This window comes from Clinocottus analis, unplaced genomic scaffold (assembly GCF_023055335.1).
Source record: "Clinocottus analis isolate CAN_PGR_092001 unplaced genomic scaffold, fCliAna1.0.p SCAF_9, whole genome shotgun sequence".
Classification (NCBI taxonomy): Eukaryota; Metazoa; Chordata; class Actinopteri; order Perciformes; family Cottidae; genus Clinocottus; species Clinocottus analis.
Genome location: NW_027176251.1, coordinates 15,377,624 through 15,401,444, shown reverse-complemented (window position 1 = coordinate 15,401,444; position 23,821 = coordinate 15,377,624). Strand labels below are relative to the sequence as shown.

General features: G+C 47.7%; 1 protein-coding gene across 5 annotated transcripts in view; it reads left to right on the top strand.

Annotated features, from left to right (window-relative positions):
- znf516 (zinc finger protein 516) overlaps positions 1-23,821 on the top strand; it is a 44,574-nt gene that overhangs the window by 15,873 nt on the left and 4,880 nt on the right. For 3 of the 5 annotated variants that reach the window (XM_068570242.1, XM_068570243.1, XM_068570241.1), the window contains exons 2-5: positions 10,470-12,784; positions 15,860-17,233; positions 20,622-20,726; positions 22,914-22,943. In XM_068570242.1, the coding sequence (XP_068426343.1) occupies positions 11,038-12,784; positions 15,860-17,233; positions 20,622-20,726; positions 22,914-22,943 (3,256 nt within the window). In that variant the 5' untranslated portion in view covers positions 10,470-11,037. Of the gene's footprint in view, positions 1-10,469; positions 12,785-15,859; positions 17,234-20,621; positions 20,727-22,913; positions 22,985-23,821 lie in introns of all 5 variants that reach the window. The other 2 variants (XM_068570245.1, XM_068570244.1) reach the window with 2 other exon arrangements.

Here is a 23,821-nt window from a genome sequence, read left to right as displayed (position 1 = left end):
TTCCTCCGCCTTTTCTCCTCCTTGACATGCGTCTCTCTCTCTCTCTCTCTCTCTCTCTCTCTCTCTCTCTCTCTCTCTCTCTCTTTCTCTGTCAGACGCTGCCTTGTTTTCCTCAGTATTAGTTTAGAGCTTGTTTTTTTTTTTTTTTTTTTTTTTGTCCATTGGGTGGGTTAACAAGCCGGCGTGATTTCATCAATGTGAATCAGGCAGCCTGATAAGACGTGACCCAGATGGGATCTCCGGCTCTTTTTGTACAGCCATCCATCACGACCACGTAGCCACGGTAAGCTCTCTCTCTCTCTCTCTCTCTCGCTCTCTCTCTCTCTCTCTCTCCCTCCCTCTCTCTCTCAGGGTAATGGCTGTCAGCCTGCGTATGAAAGAAATGTGTCACACGCTCTCTAGAAAAACTCTGTGTTCCGTATAAAAGGCTAACAACGTTTTTTATTCTCATCTCGCAGCCCCAATTCCTGTGTGGTGCTTACTTTTTTTTTTCATTATTATTATTTTTGGTTATGAAATCCAGGGCAGATTTTTCAGCACACACACACAAACACACACACACACACACACACACACACACACACACACACACACACGCACACGCTCACACACAAACAAAAACACTCCACAATAAACAAGATATCCCTGCAGAGACTTATGATGGCCAGTAATGAGTTCTGGTGACCTTATTGAGCTTTGTGGTATTATTTATTTCCGATTGTATCGCTTTCATATTCCTGCGACATTCCCATAGGGCCTCGTCGTACGTCTGAAGGACGTCACAGTGGATTTTAAGGAACCTTATTACAAGGGGATGTTAAAAGATGTCGTGTTTTATCTCTTTTAGTGGAAAAGTTGATTGTTTCATGGAAAAGCTAGCACTTTCATATCTGAATAGCACATATGAAGCTATCACCAGTAGCCTGTTAGCTTAGTTTAGCATAAAGACTAGAAACCGTGATTTTAGCTTTATCCAAAGGGAACACAACTTCACTTGAAGCACACTTTTTAACTGATTGTGTGTCACTGTCTACCTGGTATCCTCGGGTTAGCAACTACAGGCGGGTAGTTTTGCTTGTACATGCATGTCGAGCTTTGGCTGGTGTAATGCCTTTAAAGCACCAACATTTGGATTTCCACCATATTGCACAACACTGTTGTCACAATGGAATGATGGCAGCTTTATATTTGTACAAATCATTAAAATAATGGTTCAATGACGATCCAATGAGGATTTAGAGGAAGCTACATATGTTTTTTGATTTTCCATTATATCACACACATTCATGCATATGCACACGCACACAGAGGAGGTTCAGTATTCAATCCAGTAGGCTCTAGTAACACAATAACACAATGACACAACAACACGTTTTCCAGGGGATTCAATTTGATTTTCCCCACAGGTTCGTTTGTAGTTTGAAGCTTCCTTATAATATCTATGTGTTCTTTTTTTTGGTAATGTGTGTCTGTATGTGTGTGTGTGTGTGTGTTTGTACTTGTAAGAGCAGTGTGTGAACCACATAGCAACAACAACAACTGCTTTTTGGAGCCCACACAATCTCTCTGTAGTTGAGCCATCAGGAGATTTCTGTGGAAACCCTCCCATCCTGCCAGTGTGTGTGTGTGTGTGTGTCTGTGCAGGCGGAAATGAAGAGTTAAAGCTAGATCTTTTGCCCTGTTATGTTCGCACATCACCTTTTGACAACTCTTACAGAATGTGATTTTGCCTCAAGGCAAAAGACAGGTTTTAAAACAAAACCAGGAGAACAAGGAACCATGTAAATGAGAAGTCAAAGAAAATTCAAGCAGACACACTGTGTGTTCACGCAGGAAGAAAACAAAGCTACCGGGAGTACAATTCAACACCTCAGCATGGACTTTTGTTCCTATAATCATGCATAAATGGTCAATTTAGCTATTCAGGAACGCGATGACAAACTCTGCAACACGTGTTAAGCACTGTGCCAAATAGCATTTGATATTGTGTTTTAGTGAAACAGCGTGTGTGTGTGTGTGTGTGTGTGTGTGTGTGTGTGTGTGTAAACTCACTAACCTTGCCGCGGCGAGCAGCAGAATAAAGCGCTCGTATCAGAAGGTGTGACAGTCTGAGAGACCGGTGGCCAGCTTTGAGGTCACCGGTCTAATTGCACTTCAGAGAGACGGATTTCGGTTCGGTTGCAGAGGTTGTTAGGGGGCCGCGGACGGATGGCGGGGCGCCGAGGAAGAGGAGGACGCAGACAGGGAGAGTTTGTCGAAGGGTGGACAGTTGGGCCACGGAGTGAAAAGAGATGGAGGAGTTTCAATTTAGATGTCAATCGAACACCATTACCACGAGAGCCTCCTCTGCTCTCACAGCCATCGCGGCAACAAGTTGGAGCGCCGCTCGCCTCACCTCCGCTCCCGGTGTGCGTTTGCTCTGTCTTCCTCCGGCCCGTACTGCCTATTCGTGTCTTCGAAGTCAAAGTAAGGGAACTCATAGAAGGGCACTGCTTTTGCAACCAGAGGGCAACCTCAGCGTTGTGAACGGGAAAAGGGGAAGTGCTTGAAACTTGCGTTTATTCTAACGGCCAGCAGGGGGCGACTCCTCTGGTTGCAAAAATCAAACAAATCTGGTTGTATAAATCTATGATAGAATGACCCTTATTCTCATGATTTATTACCCGAGTAAACATTGTACACTTGAGTTCATGGTCTTAATCGCTTGATTCTTCGTCAATACAGCGCAAAGTTGATTTAATGAATTATGGTCCCATTCAGAATAAAATAGACGATGGGTATTCTTTAGGGTGTTGTTTGGTTTGGGAGCTCTCCATGTTTTTAGTTCAGTAAAAGTATTTTTTTTACATTTTGGTTGCCTAAAAACATCTTATTCAGCGTTCAGTTCTACTTAGCGCCTCCTAGTGGTGTCACTTCTGGTGGCAAAAAACTAAGATAGCGATGGCCAAAATACTTAACTCAAGAGTTCACAAACCAACGGCTGGCGTCCAACTTCTTATACACAGTTTGTGATCTGAACAGAAAACAATGAAACATCTTGTCTTTGAACACGCACAGTTGTAACTTTTTTCAACAATTAGTTTAGAAATGAATGTTTGTGTGATGTTAAATGGCACTTTACATTGTGCTCATCCTCATATATAATCAAGCAGTTTAAGCTTAAGAGTCAGAATTTGTGTTTATGGGTTTAATTAAGGTCTGCGGCAGGGTTAAAGTTGCGTTTTATGTGTTTGGAGATGAAGTATTAAAACTAGCAATCCTACACAACAACAGCTTATGCGGGAACATATCCATCCCCTCGAGAGTAGTTTGGATCATGTGGTGATGATAGTTTAGTCTGCATTGCATAGTGACAGCAGATCTCAATGTGTGTATATATATATATATGTGTGTGTGTGTGTGTGTGTGTGTGTGAGGAATGCTGCTGTGGTGCAGGCGGAGAAACGGGGGTAGGGTGGGGGGGACTCATGGGCAGGAGCACCCAGGGGTTAACGAGCGGTGTGAGAAAAACAGGCAGAGTTTGAGAAGGAGGGGGGGAGGGAACGTACACACACACACACACACACACACACACACACACACACGCACACACGCACATGCATGCACACAGACGCACACTGAGTCCCAGAGGAAGCTGAAGATGGCCGGGCCCACGAGAGCAGCCAGCTCTTGTCTGCTCTAAACGGGGCTTGATGAAAGCAGCAGGTATCACTCCACGCTGATCAGTTTTGTGCCGTTTTGAAGTAGAAAACGAGCATCCCAAAAAAAAAAAAGAACAAGATGTCAAGTCCCACAGCCAGAGAGCAACTTACAGGTGCATAGCCATCATATTGGAAACAAATCCGTCTAAACAGGCAGCTGTTTCCGTCAAATCTCCATCCTTCACGAGTGTGTAATGTACTTATGTGGTGTACCGGCCCCGTCTCCTGCTGACCCGTACATTAATCCCACGAGCGTGGACCGGTCACCACAATTTAACATGACAGTATTGACCCAAACACCTGCCACTTCCTTCCTACACACACACACACACACACACACACACACACACACACACACACACACACACACACACACACACATACACACTGAGACCCAGTGGACTCTTTTCTGTCCAAAGGCCCTTCTCACGCAAATAGAGTAGGCAGGCAGGATCCCTTGTCAGCCTATTTATCAAAGAGTGAGGGAGGAGGTAGGGTGTGTGTGTGTGTGGGGGGGGGGGCCTTGAGAAGGGACAGACAGCACGGACCCCCTCTATTGTTCTGGCTGGGTTTAAGGGACGGGGTGGGGGGGCAGGGATGGAACCAGGGATAGGATGGGAATTGGAGACCCCAACAATGCAACCAAACCCCCCACTGCTCTGCCTGCTTATGAGCATGACCTGCTCTGACAGTCCAGGGACGCAGACTAGAGAGAAACTAGACCAAAACTACAACATAACTCAGTCCAAACCGCCCACAAAAAGGTTGTAGAAAAAAAAACTTAAACGGCTCCGAGATTAGATCCTAAATTGGGGTCAATTATGAGTCCCTTTAGACGGAAATCACATCAATCAAACGAGAGCCAAACGACCAAACCTCTGTCAAACTGCCAAACGTCCTCACAATGGGGATACCTGAATGGTGCTGCTTTGGAAAACAGAAATGATTAGATCCTGTGATGTGTTTACCATGCGTACTTATGGGGCTTTTTTTTTTTAACCAAGAGTCAAGCAAAAATGACTCAAAAGAGCACCAGTAAGTCAGGCAAGAACAAAACCAGTCACACACCAGAGCGATAGAGTCAAAACTGGAGTTAAAAATGAGTCACGACAGAGTAAAAAACAGAAGTGAGTGAGTAAAACTTAATAAACTGCCAGTCCAGACACAAACAGTTGGAATAGACCTGAAGCATCCAGTACATAAATGACTTACAGAAACATCTGCACCACATCCATCTGCATCCAGTCTCTAAAGGATTCCAGCATCGAGCTTGGACTCACACACAAATGCATACATGGCCAGATGTGGATACGAACAAGTATGTGAGCAATGTGAGGGAATGCTGGATGGAGCACGTGCACGTTTTAACAACGCAGTGATATCAACGTATCCTCTGAAAATACATTCCAGTGAAAAAAAAAAGCTTATATTTTATTTACATACATGCATTTTTACAAGCTTTTCGTCATCTTTTTTTCTAAATAATGTCCATGTTCCTCGTTATAGTGAAAATAATGTGTGTGTCTTCCACTTTTGACTGCCGACAGAGTTTTTGACAAATGGGATGTAACTGAATCTCTACAGTACTTAACAGCCGTTGAAGCGGAACGTTGTCTGTCAACCACCACGTTTCAGAAAGCTCCTTTTGTGCTCCACAGCTGACGCTTTGCCACCCTAATAATGTCCTGAAGCTCCAGTGTGTGTGTTTTGCAAACAGCCTGTACGTGTGCGTGTGCGTGTGTGTGTGTGTGTGTGCGTGTGTGCGCATATGTGTGCATCCAGCTATGCTTCACCCCTCTCTCTTACTTCATCATGGAGCTTGCAGTAGACCTCTTTGTCTGCCGATTTAGAGCAGGGTGTGAGGTGAAGAGCGGCCTGTTCATAATGGATTATTGATTGGTCTGAGAATACACTGGCTCTGCACTGTGTGTGCGTGTGCGTGTGCGTGTGTGTGTGTGTGTGTGTGTGTGTTTAAGACTCCATACCATCCCCTCTGTCCCACTCTGAGCCCTGAATGTCTCCACTTTATGAGCAACCGAACACAGGATAGCAAGGTTTTTGTAAAGTGCTCCCTGTATATTATGCTCTGTGAGCAGCGTGTGTGCGTGTGTGTGTGTGTGTGTGTGTGTGTGTGTGTGTGTGTGTGAGTGTGTGAGCAGGTCTCTGTATGGGCTGTTAAGTTCTCAATGCTGCCTGTATGAAACAGTGCTACAAGCCCACAGTGTGCACACATATAGACTTTCAAAAGATGTGGACAACATTAAAAGCCCCCTCTGTTTTACTGCTTGATTCCTCAGTTCCCCTGCATGTGTGCGTGAGGGTGCGTGCATTTAAACAAGAGTTCCACTCTTTATCCCCCCCGCCCGCCCCCTCTTCCCCTGCTGTGTATTTTTTCTTAACCTCGAATGCTCGTCTCTGCGCCGCTGTGTGGGAGGGAAGCAGAGCCCATCGCGGCTGAAGGATGTCCCGCACGAGAACGACCTACAGTCATTATCAGTGATAAGGTGACAGCTTGAGTGAGTCAGTGTGTTATGAAAGCCAATCTCCACACCCTTGGGTGCAGGAGATTTGTGCCATGGCTGCCTCTGAGATGATTGCTATGATGAAGGTGCTTCCTGGCTGGATGACAGTGTTTTCTATCACAGAGGAGCAAACTAAACAAATAAATAAAGTGGAGGCTGAGCACCTTCTGCTAAAGCTTTGTATGACACCCTGTAAAAAAAAAAAAAAAAAGGAAAAGCCCTTTAAATAGTAGACTGCAGTAGTTTGCTTTTAATACTTTGTTTTTCTTCATATTAGTGCAGCATATGATATCCGCATGCTGGATTTATGGCCTCTAGAGGGAGCAAAGGAGCAGGTTTTAATGAAGAACAGCACAGAAAGAGACAAACAGAGCAGTTAGTTTTGAACTGGCTTCTTTTCCTCCTAACTTTGTTGACATGTATTGAGTTGTTTCGGAAAGATTGTCATTGTACTGCTCGATATTGTTTTCATCATCGCCGTCATAGTAGTATTGACATCAAACATAGTTTTTAGGCTAAAAGTCTGCCTCTGGGACAGACCTAATGTGCGACAACGGGAACCAAACAGAAAACCCGAGAGCTGCAAGCTGGCCCGCGAGCACAGTTTGACACTGTTTGTTTCGAGACTCGCTCAAGATGTGAACCTCAGGAGTCTCAGGAACAGAAATAGCCAGGCGGCTGTGAGAAGGATGTGTGTGGATGGGAAAATAAGAGCGGACTTCCTCCTCTTGCCGGACCTCAGACGCCACGGTTCAGCGTTTCAGAGCGCTGCACAGCAGAGGCTGAGCATGCGAGGAGCGAGGGGGGAAAAAAAAGAACAGTTTGTTTTTGTTCAACACGGCAGTCATTATCAGCTGAGTGGAGGCCTCCACTCGCTTGCTGTGACTCATGGTGGGGCTGCTTAAGTGTCCATTAATGGCATCTGATATCAGACCAATGACGACAGTTGGACTGGTCTAAAGTATTTAAAGGTGATCATTTTGCGCGGGGAGAAAAAAAAGAAGACGCGTTTCCATCAGAATAGCATTTAACTATAAGAAATACAGACTGCAGATGCACCCTATCTCCAGTCTCACTAATCTCTTTGTGTGTGTGTGTGTGAGAGGTGTATTAGCTGGAGGATGTCAATGACAGTCAAGATTTACAAAGTGGACTGTTCTCGCTATCTTCAGGAAGACACTTTATCCATTTACTGTGCCATGTTGGCCTTTAAAAGAGCTTTGATGCCTCTCTTCTCGTTTTTGATGACTTCGATGATTGCTAATGTGTCCGTCTCCCCTGGACAGTTTCTCCTTCCATAAGCCAATTTGTCATTTTTGTGCCCCTCCCCTCGCCCATACAGCGAGGAGCCTGCATTGTTTCCCCTCCGGGGGCTAATCTCATTACGTTTCAATTTGCACATGCGACTGTCTGGTGGATGACAGGCTTACTGTTGAATACTCTCAATCCCGCCCCCGGCCCCGCTGACCCCCAATCAGTGGGGCCGTTTAACAGGAAATAAGATTATTATCCTCTGTTTTTAGCGCCAGAACTGGAAGAAACTACTAAGTATTAATGAGCAACATTAGGACGTGGAGACAGAGAGATGGAACAGATGGAAGGGGGGGAAAATACCCAGAGGATGGATAGATGGTGTTGGAAGGCTTTGTGTTACTTATTTTGCTGATTTATGTCCATCATTACCCCGATTGTCCATCACGCCGTGTGTCGCATGTAATACCTTTAAGCTCGGTTGTTCCTCGTTTAAGTGGTACGTCAAGGATATCAATCTTCCTTTATTTACTTTTTATCTTTCTCATAAATCCGACATAAATTCATACAAACTCGCCTGGTCAGATTTGGTGTCTTTCTACTACTTCGAGGCGCCCGATTCGATCCGAGCGAACACTGCACCGAATATAACGACCGAAAACTTGAGAATGAAAATGGTGCTGAGCTATAATATACAACTAAAAGCTGCACAGTGCAGTGCTGTGTCGTGTGATTGCACGAGACACACAGATCACAGTCGGTGATAACGGTGTTAGTTTTCCTGCATGCGATACAAATTGTGATACTTGCAAAAGCAGAGAGTTTGGCCGCACGCTGGCCACGGTGGTGCGTTGAGGTAGTTGTTAAAGCCAGCATGTGAACATGCTCGCGATTACAATGTCAACATGCTAATGCTTCGCAGGCATGTTGTCGACCACGGTCACCAGCTCATGCTAGCGTGCTTCGTTTGGCTAATTAGCGGCAAACTAAATGTAGCTGAGCTTGATGGGAAGCTCATTAGTTTTGCGGGTCTTTTGTCGTGAACCAAAGTATTGGACGAATTGAAATTTTTCCCCTGACGATGCGTTCGAGAAGAAAAGTCAAGAGACCACTAAAGTGTTATTATGTTCGCTTCCGAAGGTGACATTAAAGCGTGTCGCAAATTTCATGGCGATCCCTCCAAAAAATAGTTGAGACATTTCACTCAAAAGCATGAAGGTGAACCTCGTGGTCAGGGGTCGTCGTTCATCCTCAGGGACCTAAGACTGTCCTGTCACATCTCATGCTTCCATGAAGTAGACGATAAAGTACAAACTTTAAACTGATGGTGTTGTTCGAGGAAGAGGAGTCAGGGGGATCCCCGCATGACATCGGGGTTCACCCTCTTGAAGACATGAACGCATGTAGAGGACTTTATGGCGAGCCATCAAGTCGTCCCTTCTGGTCCGAAGTGGCGGACTGCCTGAGAGAACGACCTTCAAACGCGAGGTATCAGCAGCTGGAGCTGCACTTCTGGCTGAAACAGTATGGCACTCGCTCGCTGGAAGCCTCAGGAATGAGCACCCCAAGAGGAGGCCGCAGTGATTTCAATAGCATAAATCCTTCTAGATGGTACGGTGGCTCTGGCGCAGGGTAGTCATTGTCAGCGCGAGAGTTGAAGACATATGATTGTTCTTGTGCTAACTTCCCTGCTCCACCACCTTATCCTCTTATGATTATGATCAATTATCCACTTATAATTAGAGGCTGGCAGTAACTCAGCCTATGGGCCCTGGCACTTTATATAATAGCCTGTAATAATGCTGTCAGTCACATTTCATATAGTCCACACTTTCGGGCTCTGGCATCTGCTGAAATGAATACTACAGTCAGAAATATGTCACTGTAATCAACAAAGCTGTAACAGAAAGGGGTCTCTTGTGATGATATTATCGATGAGCTGAGAGAGAGAAACAAATAGAGATGTGATTAACCATAGGTGATTCTCGTGAGAGACGATTGGGCCTCTTGCGACAAGAAATAATACATGTAAACTGTTGATGAAAATATGCAAATTATTCCACCCACTGAAGGAAGTTTATGAAGTACGAAATTAGTCAACACCGTTGACTTTTCTTCTCCTATCACCCTCTCTCTTTCTGCTCGACACCCTACCCGACCCCATTCAACTGTAGTTTGAGAAATAGAGCAGAGCAAACTGTCTGAAGAGCCACTTCCTGTTGTGTACTTAAGATCCCTGTCATGTGATCGTGTCAGTTGAGGCGGGTGCGTGAGGCCAGCATGGGGAGGGAATATGGTAGCACTGCTGATCCTGCTGATGTGAACACGGCCCACCGCCACCACCGCCGCCCGGCCCCAACCCACGCACGCCGATTGTGTAAAGTGTCGACTCAGCCGGTGTGTGGCGTCAGAGCCCCCGAGCCCTGCACGACTCATGCACAACCCGGACACACACACACACACACAAACACACATACACGTGCCTGGTGGTGGTGCACAGCCATAGATACATCGTGGACTTGAAAATACCCTGCCTGTCCTCAATTTATAGTGTACACTGACTCCTTTTTAGGTCAATTTAAACTCATTTCAAGTTACAGTGGATTTGAGGGGTCAAGCAGGAGAATGAGTTGATTATCAAACTCGTTGATTTTGTATATTAACTGAATCTAAAAACCTATGTGTTAGGGTTTGCAGTTTCAATCGATAAAATAAATAAATGTGAAAGTGTTGTATTACGTTTCTGTTGGTGGTTTGCCTTATGATGATAAACAATCTCTGTAAAGATCACCAACCTCAGGTCTTATATACTTTTTCATTCATAGCTTACCTCGCAAACAAACACAGATCTCCCTTATGACACACGCAGTCCACCTGCGTACAGTTGGGCTGTTAGTGCCAGCGGGAACCGAATGGGCCTGAAAACTAAACGTGCCTTTGTATTTTTACTTGACTCACATGCTCTTTTGTCTCTTCCTCCGTGTGTCTTTCTCAGGTGAACGCCGTGGAGGTTGTGCCGGCACAGAGAGCTACATGACCTGGATGCTGCTAATGTGCTTCAAAACTGAAGACAACGAAGAGAAGATCATCAAATGAAGAACCTAAGTGTGGAGGAAAAGTAACGCTGAGGAAAAGACCCCCCGAAACGTCCGTCAACCGACGCAATGACAACCTGGAATTGAGTGGAAAAACCCTCCCTTTATTTGGACAAAGACGATATAAAATCTCATGCATGATTTATGTGCCGGGAGTCATTTAGCATGAAAAAACATTTTACGTCTTGAGACTAAATAAACTAGCTGCGTACGTTGCCTTCATAGCTTGAGCCCGACAGCGCTAGGTGAAGATGGATAGACGCTGTAGCATCCAGTAACTGGAGCGTGCTAAATGAGCTGCTGTGTAAGCAGCTTTGATCTCTAGATGATTGAAGGCAGATAGCATTTTAACTGACCAGCAAAGTCGCGCCTGACATCCCCTAGATGTGCAACTGGAGATAGCAGTAGGTTTGGGGTTTTATTGCGCTAGTGACAGGCCAGCTCGAAGGCGGTTGTTCAGTTCGTACAATGAATCGTAGAGACAGAGTAGAGGTGATGGAGACCCAGGCGGGAGGGAAGGAGAAGCTGGTTGGAGACCAGCTCCACAACGACGTCGATGGCGACGAGGACAAAATCCCCGGGGCTTACGACTGCAACGTCTGCGGACGCAGCTTCCCGTTCCTCAGCTCCTTGTCGCAGCATATGAGACGCCACACTGGCGCGCGTCCGTACAAATGCCCCTACTGTGACCACAGGGCCTCTCAGAAGGGCAACCTCAAAGTTCACATCCGCAGCCACAAACTGGGCACGCTCTCGAGCCACCACTCCAATGAGGACGACGAGGGCGTTGCCGAGGAGGAGGAGATGAGCGTTTCAGAGGGTCTCGACGGAGGTACGAGTCCAACCAAGAGCAGCTCAGCCTGCAACCGGATGATCAATGGGGATAGCGGCGAGGAGGGTAGGAGGAAAGTGCCTGGGAGGACCCTGAAAAGAGAGAAGCCTGCGACCGGCCAGAGGCCTTACTGTTGCCGTCTGTGCGGCTACGAGGCCAACCGAGAAGACCAGCTCCTCAGCCATATTGAAAAGGTCCACATAACAGCAGACACAGAGGAGGAGGCCGCCGTTAAGGAAGAGGTCATGCCTGAACCGGATGTCGCCCAAGCCCAGAGCGACGGGACCTTCCCCTGTGAGACCTGCGGCCAGGTCTTCACCCAGGCCTGGTTTCTTAAGTCGCACATGAAGAAACACGCAGGGATCCTGGACCACTGCTGCCGTATTTGCGGCAGGCGGTTCCGCGAAGCTTGGTTCCTCAAATCGCACATGAAAACCCACAACACCAAGTCCAGGTCCCGGTCAAAAGCCGAGTCCGCTGAGCTTCCGGCCACCATCAACGACGTTGCCCAGGATCCCGAAATTGCCACGGGCTCGATTGCATCCATCTATCAAATGTGCTCCAAATGTGGGAACCTGTTCCACAACAGAGAGAGTCTGAGGGCCCATGAGAAAATCCACAGTCTCGGCTACGGCAAGAAATCTCACAGCCAATGCAGACTCAGTGACGACGAGGACTCACCTGCTGCTAAGAGACGTCTCATTGACTACTTAAACCTCAAGCCCGTTGAGGAAAAGACCTTGAATGCAGAAGAGGAGAGCGAGAAGAAGATGCTCGGACAAAAAATCCCGGAGCTAGATCCAGTTTGCAGCTACCAGGCCTGGCAATTAGCTACCAAAGGACGGGTTGTTGAACCAGTGGAGCCGAGTTACAAAGCCTCCTTTGGGGGAGGAAGTATGGGGGAGGAGGCCCTCGCTGGAGCCGCGGTGGTGTTTGAAAAGGAGAGCAGCCGCTATGTCCTGCAAGGTCAAGTGAAACGCAGCTCAGGCCGGCGCAGCAGCTCCGGTTTGGGAAGCCACGCTTCTTCAGGGGACCGGTCGCCGGAGAGCCTCAGCGACTCCGAGTACCGGCCCTCGTCTCGCCAGGACCGCCGGCGGCCGTCTTCCTCCAAGTCCAACGAGTGCTTCGAGTGCGGGAAGGTGTTCCGCAGTCGCCACCAGATGATCGTCCACCAGCGCGTCCACAGGAAGGACGGAGGTAGGGGGGCATCCGCGGGTGACAAGGAAAGAAGTACAAGAGACGACCGATGGGGCTCCACCAGCGATCCCGATTCAGGCTCCCCGAGCCGGCCGAGCACCCCGGGGTACGGAGACTCCCCACCGGCCTCCACCTTTGGGAACCAGGCCTCAGAGTTGGGTAGCGCAAACTCTGGAGAGATTGCAGGTTGGTTTAAAACTTCTTTCTTTTCATATGTTGTTATTTTTAACCGGCTTTCTTGATTTGTAGTTGTTTAGGTAATAAGGGGACCATTTTATGTCAGGTCACAACGTAAAAATCAAGAAAAAAACATGGTATATATCCAAAAAAAACAACAAAAAAACATGTTAGGTATCAAATAACAATAATATATGTACAACCTCGAAACACAAGTCAAACAATAAACAGGGTTAGGGTTAGGTGAGGGTTTAAAGGGCTACATGAGTATCTATAATAAAATAAATACTGATGTAAGTATTAGTCTTTTGGGAATTGTTTAGTATGGTAAATGTTCCTATGCGAGCAGATAGATGGTAGACACACCAGTTCACTAATAGAAGTGCCTCCCTGCAGCATTTCTATGAGCAGAAATGACTGTCGCCCTTTTCGAGCCTCCCACTCGAGGCCCCTGCCTCTGTCACTCTGTAGTAAACATCTGTTGATGAAATGTGCTTTGTGTAGGTGCAGCTCCTCCGCTCACCAGGCTCCACGGAGCGGGAGCTGGAGCCACCGTGTGGCACAGTGTCAGAATTACATCTGGCTTCAGCTCTTTTTATAGAGTGCTGTACACACAAACGCTATCAAATGTGGTCAATAAACTTTAACGGCCACCGAAAATGATGTTTACAGCAGTGCAATTATTTTGTATCGCAGAGCAATAAAAGCCCTCAGTTAACCGAACGTTTGTGCCTTGTCAGTGGCATGTCCGTCGAGGAGAGGGCATTTTTGGAATGCCTTTCATTTTTTTCACCTCCACAACCAATAAACACTGCGGAGCAGAAAAAGAAAGCCTCGCCATGCAAGGGCAAAACACCCGTAATCACAGCTGAAATATGTTAAAGGTGGGATTCCATGTGTACGCAGCGCGTCAGGGATCTCTGGCTTGTGTCTTTCAACTCGCAGACACACGGAAAAACGCTGTTTGTACAGGTTAGGATAGTGGATGGCTGCGCATTGTGGTGATTGCCTCCATTCCTCCCTGTTAGGACAGGCATTCAAAAATAGCAGCAACATTTCTTCAGGCCTGATCGAGCTGTGTGCTATTTCAGGTCTTCCTGTCTCAGGAAACTCCCCTCACCCCCCTTATCTGTGCGTGAATGTCTCATGTCTCTCCTTTTTTTTGTTGTCTTTTCATGTCTTCATGGTCCCTTTTACACTTTCCAGGTTCTCTTTCCTTCTTTACTGTATAACAACCGACTATTAGTTATGACGCATGAGAATAGTCCTGAACGCGATCTGTTAAAGAGGTGATTAACATCTAGTAAATCATGCACTGTATATTATTCTCTCTTTCCCAACCCACTTCAGAACGTGCATTTGGGACATCTTTGGGTCTTTTTAGCTCAACATTTGTACAAATTAATGCAAAACATCTGATAGCCTGCGACGTCAAGAGACGTTGCAAAACGTGATGGGATCTTTTGATGAAACGTATCCATGTGTGAGACAACGGCAACGTATGAAGTATCCAGCGTTGAGCCGGAGAGCATTCCTCTCCCTCCGTCCATCCTTTCTCTCCCTGTCCCCCTCTGACTCCGTCCCAATCTCTAAGGTTACCCCCTGTGACACTTCAGCTGTCACTCATCCACTCTCCTTACCATTGAGCCAGCCAGGCTGCCCGACGTCTGAGGGATTGGTTATTTATAGAGTCACCTCCCGATGGAGAGGGATGCAGGCGGTTGGGCAGGAGACACTCAGAGGACGCTCCGTAGTTGCGAATACTCCGATGTCCCTCGCAGCGCTACTTTTCTGTGGGGATGTAGACGATAAGTGGCCCGTGTGCGAGCACGTACCGACTCCATAGACACATCGGTTCTGATTCAGGATTGAGCTGATGCTCTCGATGGAAGAGCAATGCAATATGTTCATCATGAGGTTATTAAAAGACAGATATCGGCCTCAGAAACACACCGGTCTGACCAGCCTCCCCACTAAACCTGCCCAGCACCGGGCTTCACCTTGGCAGAGTGTGAGCTGTGTGTGTTGGTCAGTGCTGCCAACAGGAAGCCAAATGAAAAACAGATGGCATGTTACTGGTGTTGTTGTGAACAAGAGGAAGGGTGGTGTGGAGTACCATGATGCGATGCTGTTGGAGTGTGTGCATGTAAGTGTGTGTGTGTAGGATGATGTCATCACACAGAGTCTAATTTTGGGCTTTATGTTTAAAACCTCTGATTTTAAGCTTGAGGATGTTCATGTTTACATTACTTAACTTTACATTACTGACATAAGCTCTCACATTCAATACTTCAATATACTTTACTACTTATTCTACTACCATGATACCTATGTGTATCTTTATTCTCTTAATTCCTGAAATTGCAGACTTTGGGAGACGTAAAGTTTTCAGTCAGTTTCACTTGTAAAGACCGACTGACCACAGACGCCATCTTGTGGGGAATTCATAGCGCTGCACTTCAGGAATCACGAAGCAATATTAGTAAAGTGTGAATTATTTAAACCAACTTAATAAGCTGTATCACATCCCATGGGTTTAATTTGAACGACTGTGTTGATTGAACTCTACTGTGCTGTTTAATATCATTATATATATTTATTAATAGTAATTGTCTCACACCAAATGGACCATAATAAAGTACCAACCATTACCATAATACCATAACTCTCTAAGAAGTCTAAACATCTGAACGTAATAAGCTTCTCAGCAGCGCTAACTATTACATTGTTGATAGGAATCATTGCACAAATATCAAATCCTTGAAACAATATCTGATGATGATGAATATCGTTATTCATTGTTTATTATTTTATTATTCTGTCTATGTGTATTTTGCTTGTAATAGTAGAAGCAATAGTTTTATTTCAGGATACATTGGCGTGTAAAATGAAAGGATGAGATATGGAAACGTTGGCCAATACTGCGGCCTGGTGGCTGTTCAGCACACCTACATGTGGACGGAACAATATGATTGTGAGCTGTCGTAATAAACTCTGATTTATAGCCGTCAGTAGAGAAGAGCATTTAAGATCCTTTCCTCCGCAGTCATTGACCTTTCTGTTGTGTTTCCTTTCTCCCTACAGACGAGAAGCCTTACATCTGCAGCCTTTGTGACTTCGTCTCCTCAGAGTTGCAGACCTATCTGACTCACGTTCGGGTCCAACACCCGGCTGCGCCCAGAGACAGACCCAGCCCCGTTCCCAGCCCCAGCTCCAGCTCGGACAGAGGCACCCCGAGCGGTTATCCGAAGCTGAAGCGAGCTCTTCTGCAGGGGTTGAGCCACTCGGCGTCCCCCCCTGCTTACCTCTCGGCTCGATCCTCCCCGCTCACTCCCAGCCCGACCCCCGTGGATCTATGTGTGAGGGCCGAGGGCTGCAGGGGCGCCGCCTCGCTAACCCAGGACAGGACCAGCCTCCCAAGCCACAAGTGCTCCTTCTGCTCCCACTCCACCCGCTACCCCGAGGTGCTCTGGATGCACCAGACTGTGGCGCACCGCATCAACAGCAGCAGCTCCAATCTGGCTCCTAAATGGGCCCTGAAAAACAGCTCCAAGGGCTCCAGGGACAGCTTGTTATCCCCCAGGAGACGCACTGGTCCCCCGCCAGTCCTGGAAGGGAAGGAGTGCCCCCCGCTGCCTCCACTGATGCGAGCCCAGCGTACCCGGCCCCCAACCTACTCCAGCGAGGTTCTGAAGAAGAGCAGGCCAGCCAGTCAGGCAGCCATGCCATCCTCCTCCTCCTCTTCCTCCTCCTCCTCCTCGTCTACCCCTTCCTCTTTGCTCTCCAAGGGCTCCTCATCCACCCCAGGCACCCAAGCTGGGAGAGTCCCAGTCCGGCCAGGCAGCAGCAGCAATAGCAGCAGCAATAGCAGCAGCAGCAGCAGCGTCAGACAAATGGAGGACCCGAGTCATCAGTCTCGCTTCAGACCCAAAGTGGATATGTACCCCCGGGGAGGCTCATCGTCTTCCTCCAGCTCCATGGAAAAGAGCACTGGTGCGCTTTCCCGTTCGTCGGCCCCGAGCCCCAGCTCCGCCACTGCGTCCCGGATCGCGGACCGCTACTCGATGCCTCAAGAGGGCCTCGGCTTCATGCTGTCCAGCAAACACGGCCTCGCCGAGTACAGCCGAGCGAGGGGTTCCCCTCATCAGCCGCTTCCCAACTCCCACGGCCAGGGCCGGGCTAACGCGGCGAGGCCCAGCACCATCACCCACAGCTCCAGAGCCTCACATGCACATGGAGGCACCCTGCTGAATTCTTCCTCCTCCTCCTCCTCCTCTTCCTCCTCCTCTTCTACATCTTTGCCTTTAGAGGCTCGCGGAGAAGTGAAGCAGGAGCCGATCGCAGAGACACCAGAGATGCCAACGGACATCCTCGGCTTCCTCAAGAACTACAACCCCCATGAGCTGGCTGCCCTCTACCACCGCTGGGGAGCAGCCAACACACTGATGGATCCCACTGGTAGGGAGCAATTCCACATTTTTGTTGATTTTGTTGATTTATTGAGTTATGAGCGTTGATTTATTGAGTTATGTGCGTGTGTGTTTCTAAGTCCTTGTAATACGGGCTCCGTTCGAGAAAGTCCTGTTAAATCCCTCGTGGTCAGTTCACGTACGAGATGCCCAGAGGACAGTTGCGTTGGAGAAAATGCCAAATGTCAGGAGTTGAGGAGAAATGTTTTCCAGTGACTTAGCATTTTGTTTGGAGCCGTCATGAGCAGAATTGCCTGAACTCGACAGGCCAAACCAGGAGAAGTCACCCGCAGCCGAGCGCAGATCCAAACCCAACGTATGAGTCGTTTTCCATCAAATGTGTATTTATCCTCTCTAACACATGGCGACTCCCTCGCTCGCACTAACTCGCCATCTGGCAGAGAGTGATTGACAGACACATGCACCGCTCGATTCTGACAGGCTTCTGCATAATGAAGAGGCGATCCATTAAATTGGCACACACACACACACACACGTTTGTGAGATACAATGTATCTGGGGCAGCGTGTGTGTCCATATGTGCTTAAGCCTTTAGATGCAAAATGAGTTTTTGTGTGTGTGTGTTTTTTCCTCCTTCTTCTTTTTTCTTTCATGTGAGAGACGTGAGAGAACCTTTGCTGCTCTCAGGTCTGCGAGGCATGCCTAGTCTCCAGCTCCACTCTCCCAGAAAGCTGTCACAAACTGTTTAGGTCACGGCTCTGCCTGACGAGAGCACTCGCACAGATGCGAACGGAGGGAGGCGAAAAACCGAGGGAGAGGGGAAAGTAAGAGGCAAATAGAGAGAGATGAGACAGAATAATTACCCCACCAGCTGCTTTGGAAATGGTCATTACCGAACACGCGTATTATTTGCCCATTTTCAGTTGTGTCTCTAAGGTCAAGTGGGGCTGTATGGAGCCAGAGGTCAAAGACAACAGCCCCAGAGCAGACGCGTGACATCGCTGTCACCCGTCCAGGCGCATATCGTCACGACCCGCCTTAGCCCTTTGAGTCACATGCTATAAAGTGACCTTTTTTGAGCTTTCTCCCATTTCTCCCTGTAATATGTGTATGAGTGTGTGTGTGTGTGGGGGGGCCTGTGTGTGTGTGTGTGTGTGTGTGTGCTTTTGCTTGTGTTTTCCGTCCAGCTCTGTCTTGTCTTTCATTAGTGCATCAGTGAGAAGGGCTGGCGGCCCGGAGTAGAAGTAGAGTATCCAGAGGCCAGCGGCCGGGCTGCCAGAGACACTCTCTGTCACCTCCTCCGCCTCCCCGTCCTCCCCGTCCTGCTGTGTCCCTCTGATCCCCAGCGCTTTTCCACACACACACACACACACAAACATATGCACGGCTATCGGGCACTGCCCAGGTATAAGGCCGGCGTTGATGCTGTGGGTGTTGACGCCGGGGGTACGTGCAGTAGGATTCCCCCTCGCTGAAAAAAGCACCACCAAACCCCCCCAAGGCCTGTTATCTGTCAGGAGGAGAGGTCACAGGAGTGCATGTGCACGTGCACGTGCACGTGTACGTGTTCCTGTGCATGAGCATGTGTATTGGTGGCGGTCACAATGACATGAAGTGGATCCAACTGTCGAGAACAACAGGTTTATTTGCTGATTGGCATTTTGTCCATTTGAAAAATGAACTACGTAATCGCAAACCTTTTTTTTTTTAAATTACCTTAAACCTAGTTAGCGTTTTTTTTGTACTGTAACTTTTAGTTTTTCTTTGATAACATACATATCTTCAATACGCTAATATCAGCTGATATATGGTCCTACTAGCTCTATTAAAAAAAAAGAGTTAGGTTTAATTTGGTTACCTGCGATTAACATCATTATGTTCTTTGGTGTTATAGCATTGAAACAAGAAGAGCAAGCTGTGTTGAGGTATACAGTTCATTTAAGGAGGTTTTACTATCACCTGAGTTTCATGATCTTTATGTAAAATGTAGCAACTTCATCTCAGCATCCAGTTTGCATTGTTGTCTCCGCTCGAAGCACTGGGGAAGAAGCTTCAAGTACATTTTAAAAGTTTGCGTGAATACTGACAAGAAAGTAAAGCAACTTATCCACGATGATGTCATCTCTATCTCACCTTCACGAGGTGGCCGGCTGAGAGAAAACGCTCCTGATTTCCCATTTCCACGTCGTCAGGTGACAGGATCCACGGGACGTGAAGTCATCAAAATTCAACAAGTTTCTTTTGCCATTTAAGGCCATTAACATGTAAATCTGACTGGTGCATGTAATGGGAGTGTCATTGTGTCATTGTGAGCGTGCGTGTGTGTGTGTGTAGCCAGACTATGCATCACTTTCCTCTCTTGGACCAAGCACACACATTTACAACTCTTAAAACACACACACACACACACACACACACACACCTGACATGTGACACACGGGCAGCGGAGCGGGCACATCACAGCCGGGGCGTTTTAATTGCCTGTAATTTATGCGGTGTGTGTGTGTGTCTGGCTGTCAGCCTGTGAGATGATGCTGTGTGACAGCTGCAGTCCAGCCCCTGGAGCTAGCCGCTCATAATGACACATTAGACATACTAATGATGCCTGCACGCGCGAGTCCACTACTGACTCTACCCACCTCCACCTCCACCGCTGCAGCCGGGCCCTGAGCGCACACGTACGCCCGCTCGCTCTCTGCCCATCACTGACCTTTACGCCGTCGTTCGATCTGGAAATGTCTTCTGCTCTCGGAATAAACTGTTGCTGGTGTCCACCTTTTATTCACCGCTCCTCTTGAGTCAAAAGCCACATGTGAAACAACACACAGGAGTCCAAAGCACACAGCAGCCTCTGTGAACATGGGCCTGATCTTCAACTGTTTGAAAATGTTCATCTTCCTTTGGTAAAAATTGAGATTCCATAGAAACGTGCTCAAATGAATTAAAAGTAAAATACGCACACAATACGCAACACTCAAGAGTGTAAAATATGATCTGCTAAAATGAAATACCGATGTGGAATGATTCAAAAGTTGCTTTAACTCACCAGTGCTCTAAGAGTCGACACTCGGTACTTTATGAATCATGGTCACATGACAGTAACTAATATTAGCATTTATAAAATACAATAAATTGCATTGTGGTATCTTTTTTTGTTCCATTGTGGGGAATCTTTGGGCATCACACACACACACATATGCAGGATGCCATTCTCATTTTCAGAAATGTGAAACTAATGAAATGGTAAAAAAAAAAAGGAAGTGTTTGGACTCCTGTTATATTGAACCTGTGACTGAACTGTGCTACACATGGCTCTGTGGAGCCTTGTTTAATCGTACATTTCTCTCTCTCCGCCATGTGTTTTGTGTGTGTGTGTGTGTGTGTGTGTGTGTGTGTGTGTGTGTGTGTGTGATCAGGGATGCTGAAGTCTCTGATGCGGCAGGGACAGTATTTCTGCCATGAGTGCGGGAAGAGTTTCAGCCAGCCCAGCCACCTGCGCACGCACATGAGATCCCACACAGGTAAATGCAGCCGCAAAACGGACACACACACACACACACACACACACACACACACACACACAGATTGCTTACGTGCACGCTCCTCCAGGAGCTTGTTGCAATGACGGAGACCCATCTTTAAACCCCCTTGCTGACTTTGGCCTTCCCTCCTCATTGTTGGGATCACACAGACTCCCCCGCTGTAAGTAAATAATCATAATAATAGTTGCAAAATTAAGCTATTCCCTTTGATTTATTCTTTCCTTTTCTTTCTGCCTTGATTAAATCCCAAATCGGCAAAACCCCAAAAAATGAGCCTGCCCATAAGATTGAGGTGACAAAACCCCAAAATGAGCATGAATCTTCTCCAAGCCATGACGTATAAAGGTGATCGGGCCCCATTGTCTCCAGGACCCCAAACAGAACAATCCACTCCTTGAACTTTAGTTTGCGCTAATAAACAAAACAGTTGCGCCCGTGCGTCGGCCCCAAGAACTGTAGAATCATCTGAAAGGACGAGGTATGACAGACAATAAGATAAAGGTCTGAATATTTTACTTTAAGTTAGATAACCGCCACTATTATTCACGTATCACTAGATGTTCCCACTTTTCCTCATTCCCGCGCCACCTGTGCACGTGCATTGCCCCGTCCCCTCTCGCCGCTATTTACTCACCCACAAAAATAATGCATATGCACGGGGATTCACATTCTGGGCGATATCTCATCGCTTGACTCTCCATACGTCCGCTGCGTGCGTCCCCGCATCCCACGGAAAAATAAATCAGAAGCAGATCTTTTTGTTCGGCCGAGTGTGACAGCCAGTCCCTCCCCGCCTTGGGCCGGGCAGCTGTCTCTATTTTTTAAAACTGAAACATGATTTGCTCCGGATGCTGACCTGTGACAAATTGTATACATTATTAATCACATGTCAATTAGAGAGATGGAATTGCGCATCCTAATGAAGCAGGACAGCATTTGTCCACGCCAACCGTATGAATGTATTTGCATGCGCCTCGACGCCATTCACTAACCACCTCGGTTTAGACGTCCTGCCTTTTCCTTCCCTTTCTCCATTTCCTGTTTACTTTCCCTTCGTGCACTTTAATTTCCTCTCCTCGTTTCCTCTTGTCTCACTTTGCCCGTCCGCCTTCCTTCCTGGCATCTCACCTTGTCTTCTCTCCTCGTTCTTTCTCCTTCCATCTCCCTGTTTCCTCTCATCTCACCATTCCTCTTGCCCTCTTCCTCTTTCGTTTAACGTGTTGGACTCTTTCTTTTCTCCTCTCTCCGTCTCCTGTATCCCGTCATTCAATCTGCTCTCCTGCTCTTTCCTCTCCTGTCTCATCTCACCTGTTCTTCGCTCCTCACCTATACGGTATCTCCTCCGCTCTCTCTTTCCTCTCAGCTCACCTTTTCCTCCTCTCGCCTGTCCTTCTCGCTTTTGTCTCCTCTCCTATTTGTCTGCCTTCCTCCCTCTTCAATTCCCCCTTCCTCCTCCTCCTCCTCCTCCTCCTCTTCCCTCTCCCGTGCTGTCATGTCCATCAACCGGGCCCGGCAGTGATCACAGTAGACAATGAGATAAGTAGCTTCTTTATAGAGAGTGTGAATGATATGTGGCACAGCCAGTGATTCTAAGTGACAGAGGCCAAATGGTAAGTGATGCAGCGCTCAGCTTCCCCCCAAGCCCTGCTCTAAACACACACACACACACACACACACACACGCGCGCGCGCGCGCGCATCCATGCAAAGGGTCTGTAAACACTCGCAGAAGCTGTAATTAATGTTGTCACCGACGGTTGTCTTCAGCATGGACGTGCACACGCAGAAAAGGCCAGCCACCCCGAGGCCTCTATTAACATGCGTCATATTAAATCACTGACTTGCCTCCACCAGGTTCCATCACCATCACCGCCGCCATCATCATCATCATCATCATCATCATCATCACCACCATCATCACTGCCAGCTCCCCTCTATTAGCGAGGGCGCTGGTGGCAAACGCTAGCGTGTGCGCGGGTCGTGGTGGCGGTGGGGGTGGTGGCGCGAGGAGGAAGACAAATGCTTGTGTGGATCTCGTAGAGCTTTTTAACCGAATGCCCTCCTCCCCTTCCTCCCCTCCACCTCCTTTTCCTCCCTCTCCCTCTCCCCCCTTCCTCCTCCCCCCCCTCCCACCCCCCCCCCCCCATCCTCCTTCTCCCCCCAACAGTTGGGTTTGATTTTAACGGACTCCACAGAGGTACTGACGCTCACACCACCGCTTCTGAGGCTCCCAAACAAGTATGTGGCACGATGGCTAACCACTGGGCTCCCTCATCGCTTCTGCATGTGTCGTATTCTTCATGTCTCACCTCCGCTTGTGTGTCTGTGTCAATGCCCCCCCAACCTCCCGCCCCAACATGCTTTTGTGAGTGTTTTTTTTTTCTCCATGTGTAACACTCACATGTGGCACTCTCTGCACCTGGCATTAACACCTGGCATTCTCATATGCTGCTGGATCACACCTGACATTATTGTGTGTATCCAGTGTACACACACACACACACACACACACACACACGCAGCAGAAAATAATTACACTTGAAGGGTTTACCGGTTATTTTAGTAGGTGAGGTAAAGTATACCAGATGCTTGTACATGTCACTTAAAGCTCGTCCTATTAGGAATAAGAAAAGTGAAAATGGGTTTCAGCAGAAAAATGTAAGAAACTTAGAAGAAACACATTCCCTGTAGTTTCTTTAATGTCTTTAAAGAGTTGTTAGAGTCACTCATTGAGACGGAGGAGGAGCAGAAGAGTAAATCCGTTCTGCTTTGACATTCGGAGGGAGCCGGGTTCCACACGCAGCGCCTCCATCTTAATTAATCACACACGTCTCACACACACACACACACACACACACACAGGACTCAGATTTACCGCACGCGATGAATGATGGGAGCAGGCGCGGCGGAGCGGTCCAATTAGATGTAGTGTTGACGCTGCTTTACGGTGACGATAACCTTTATTATAATGTAGTGCAGCGGTCCCGTCAGCGATGTTTCCTCGCAGGACGATGTCGTGGAGGTTCTCGCTTTCTTCCCACGTCTCGCCCTCGCCGTCTCTCCAGCTGTTTGTTT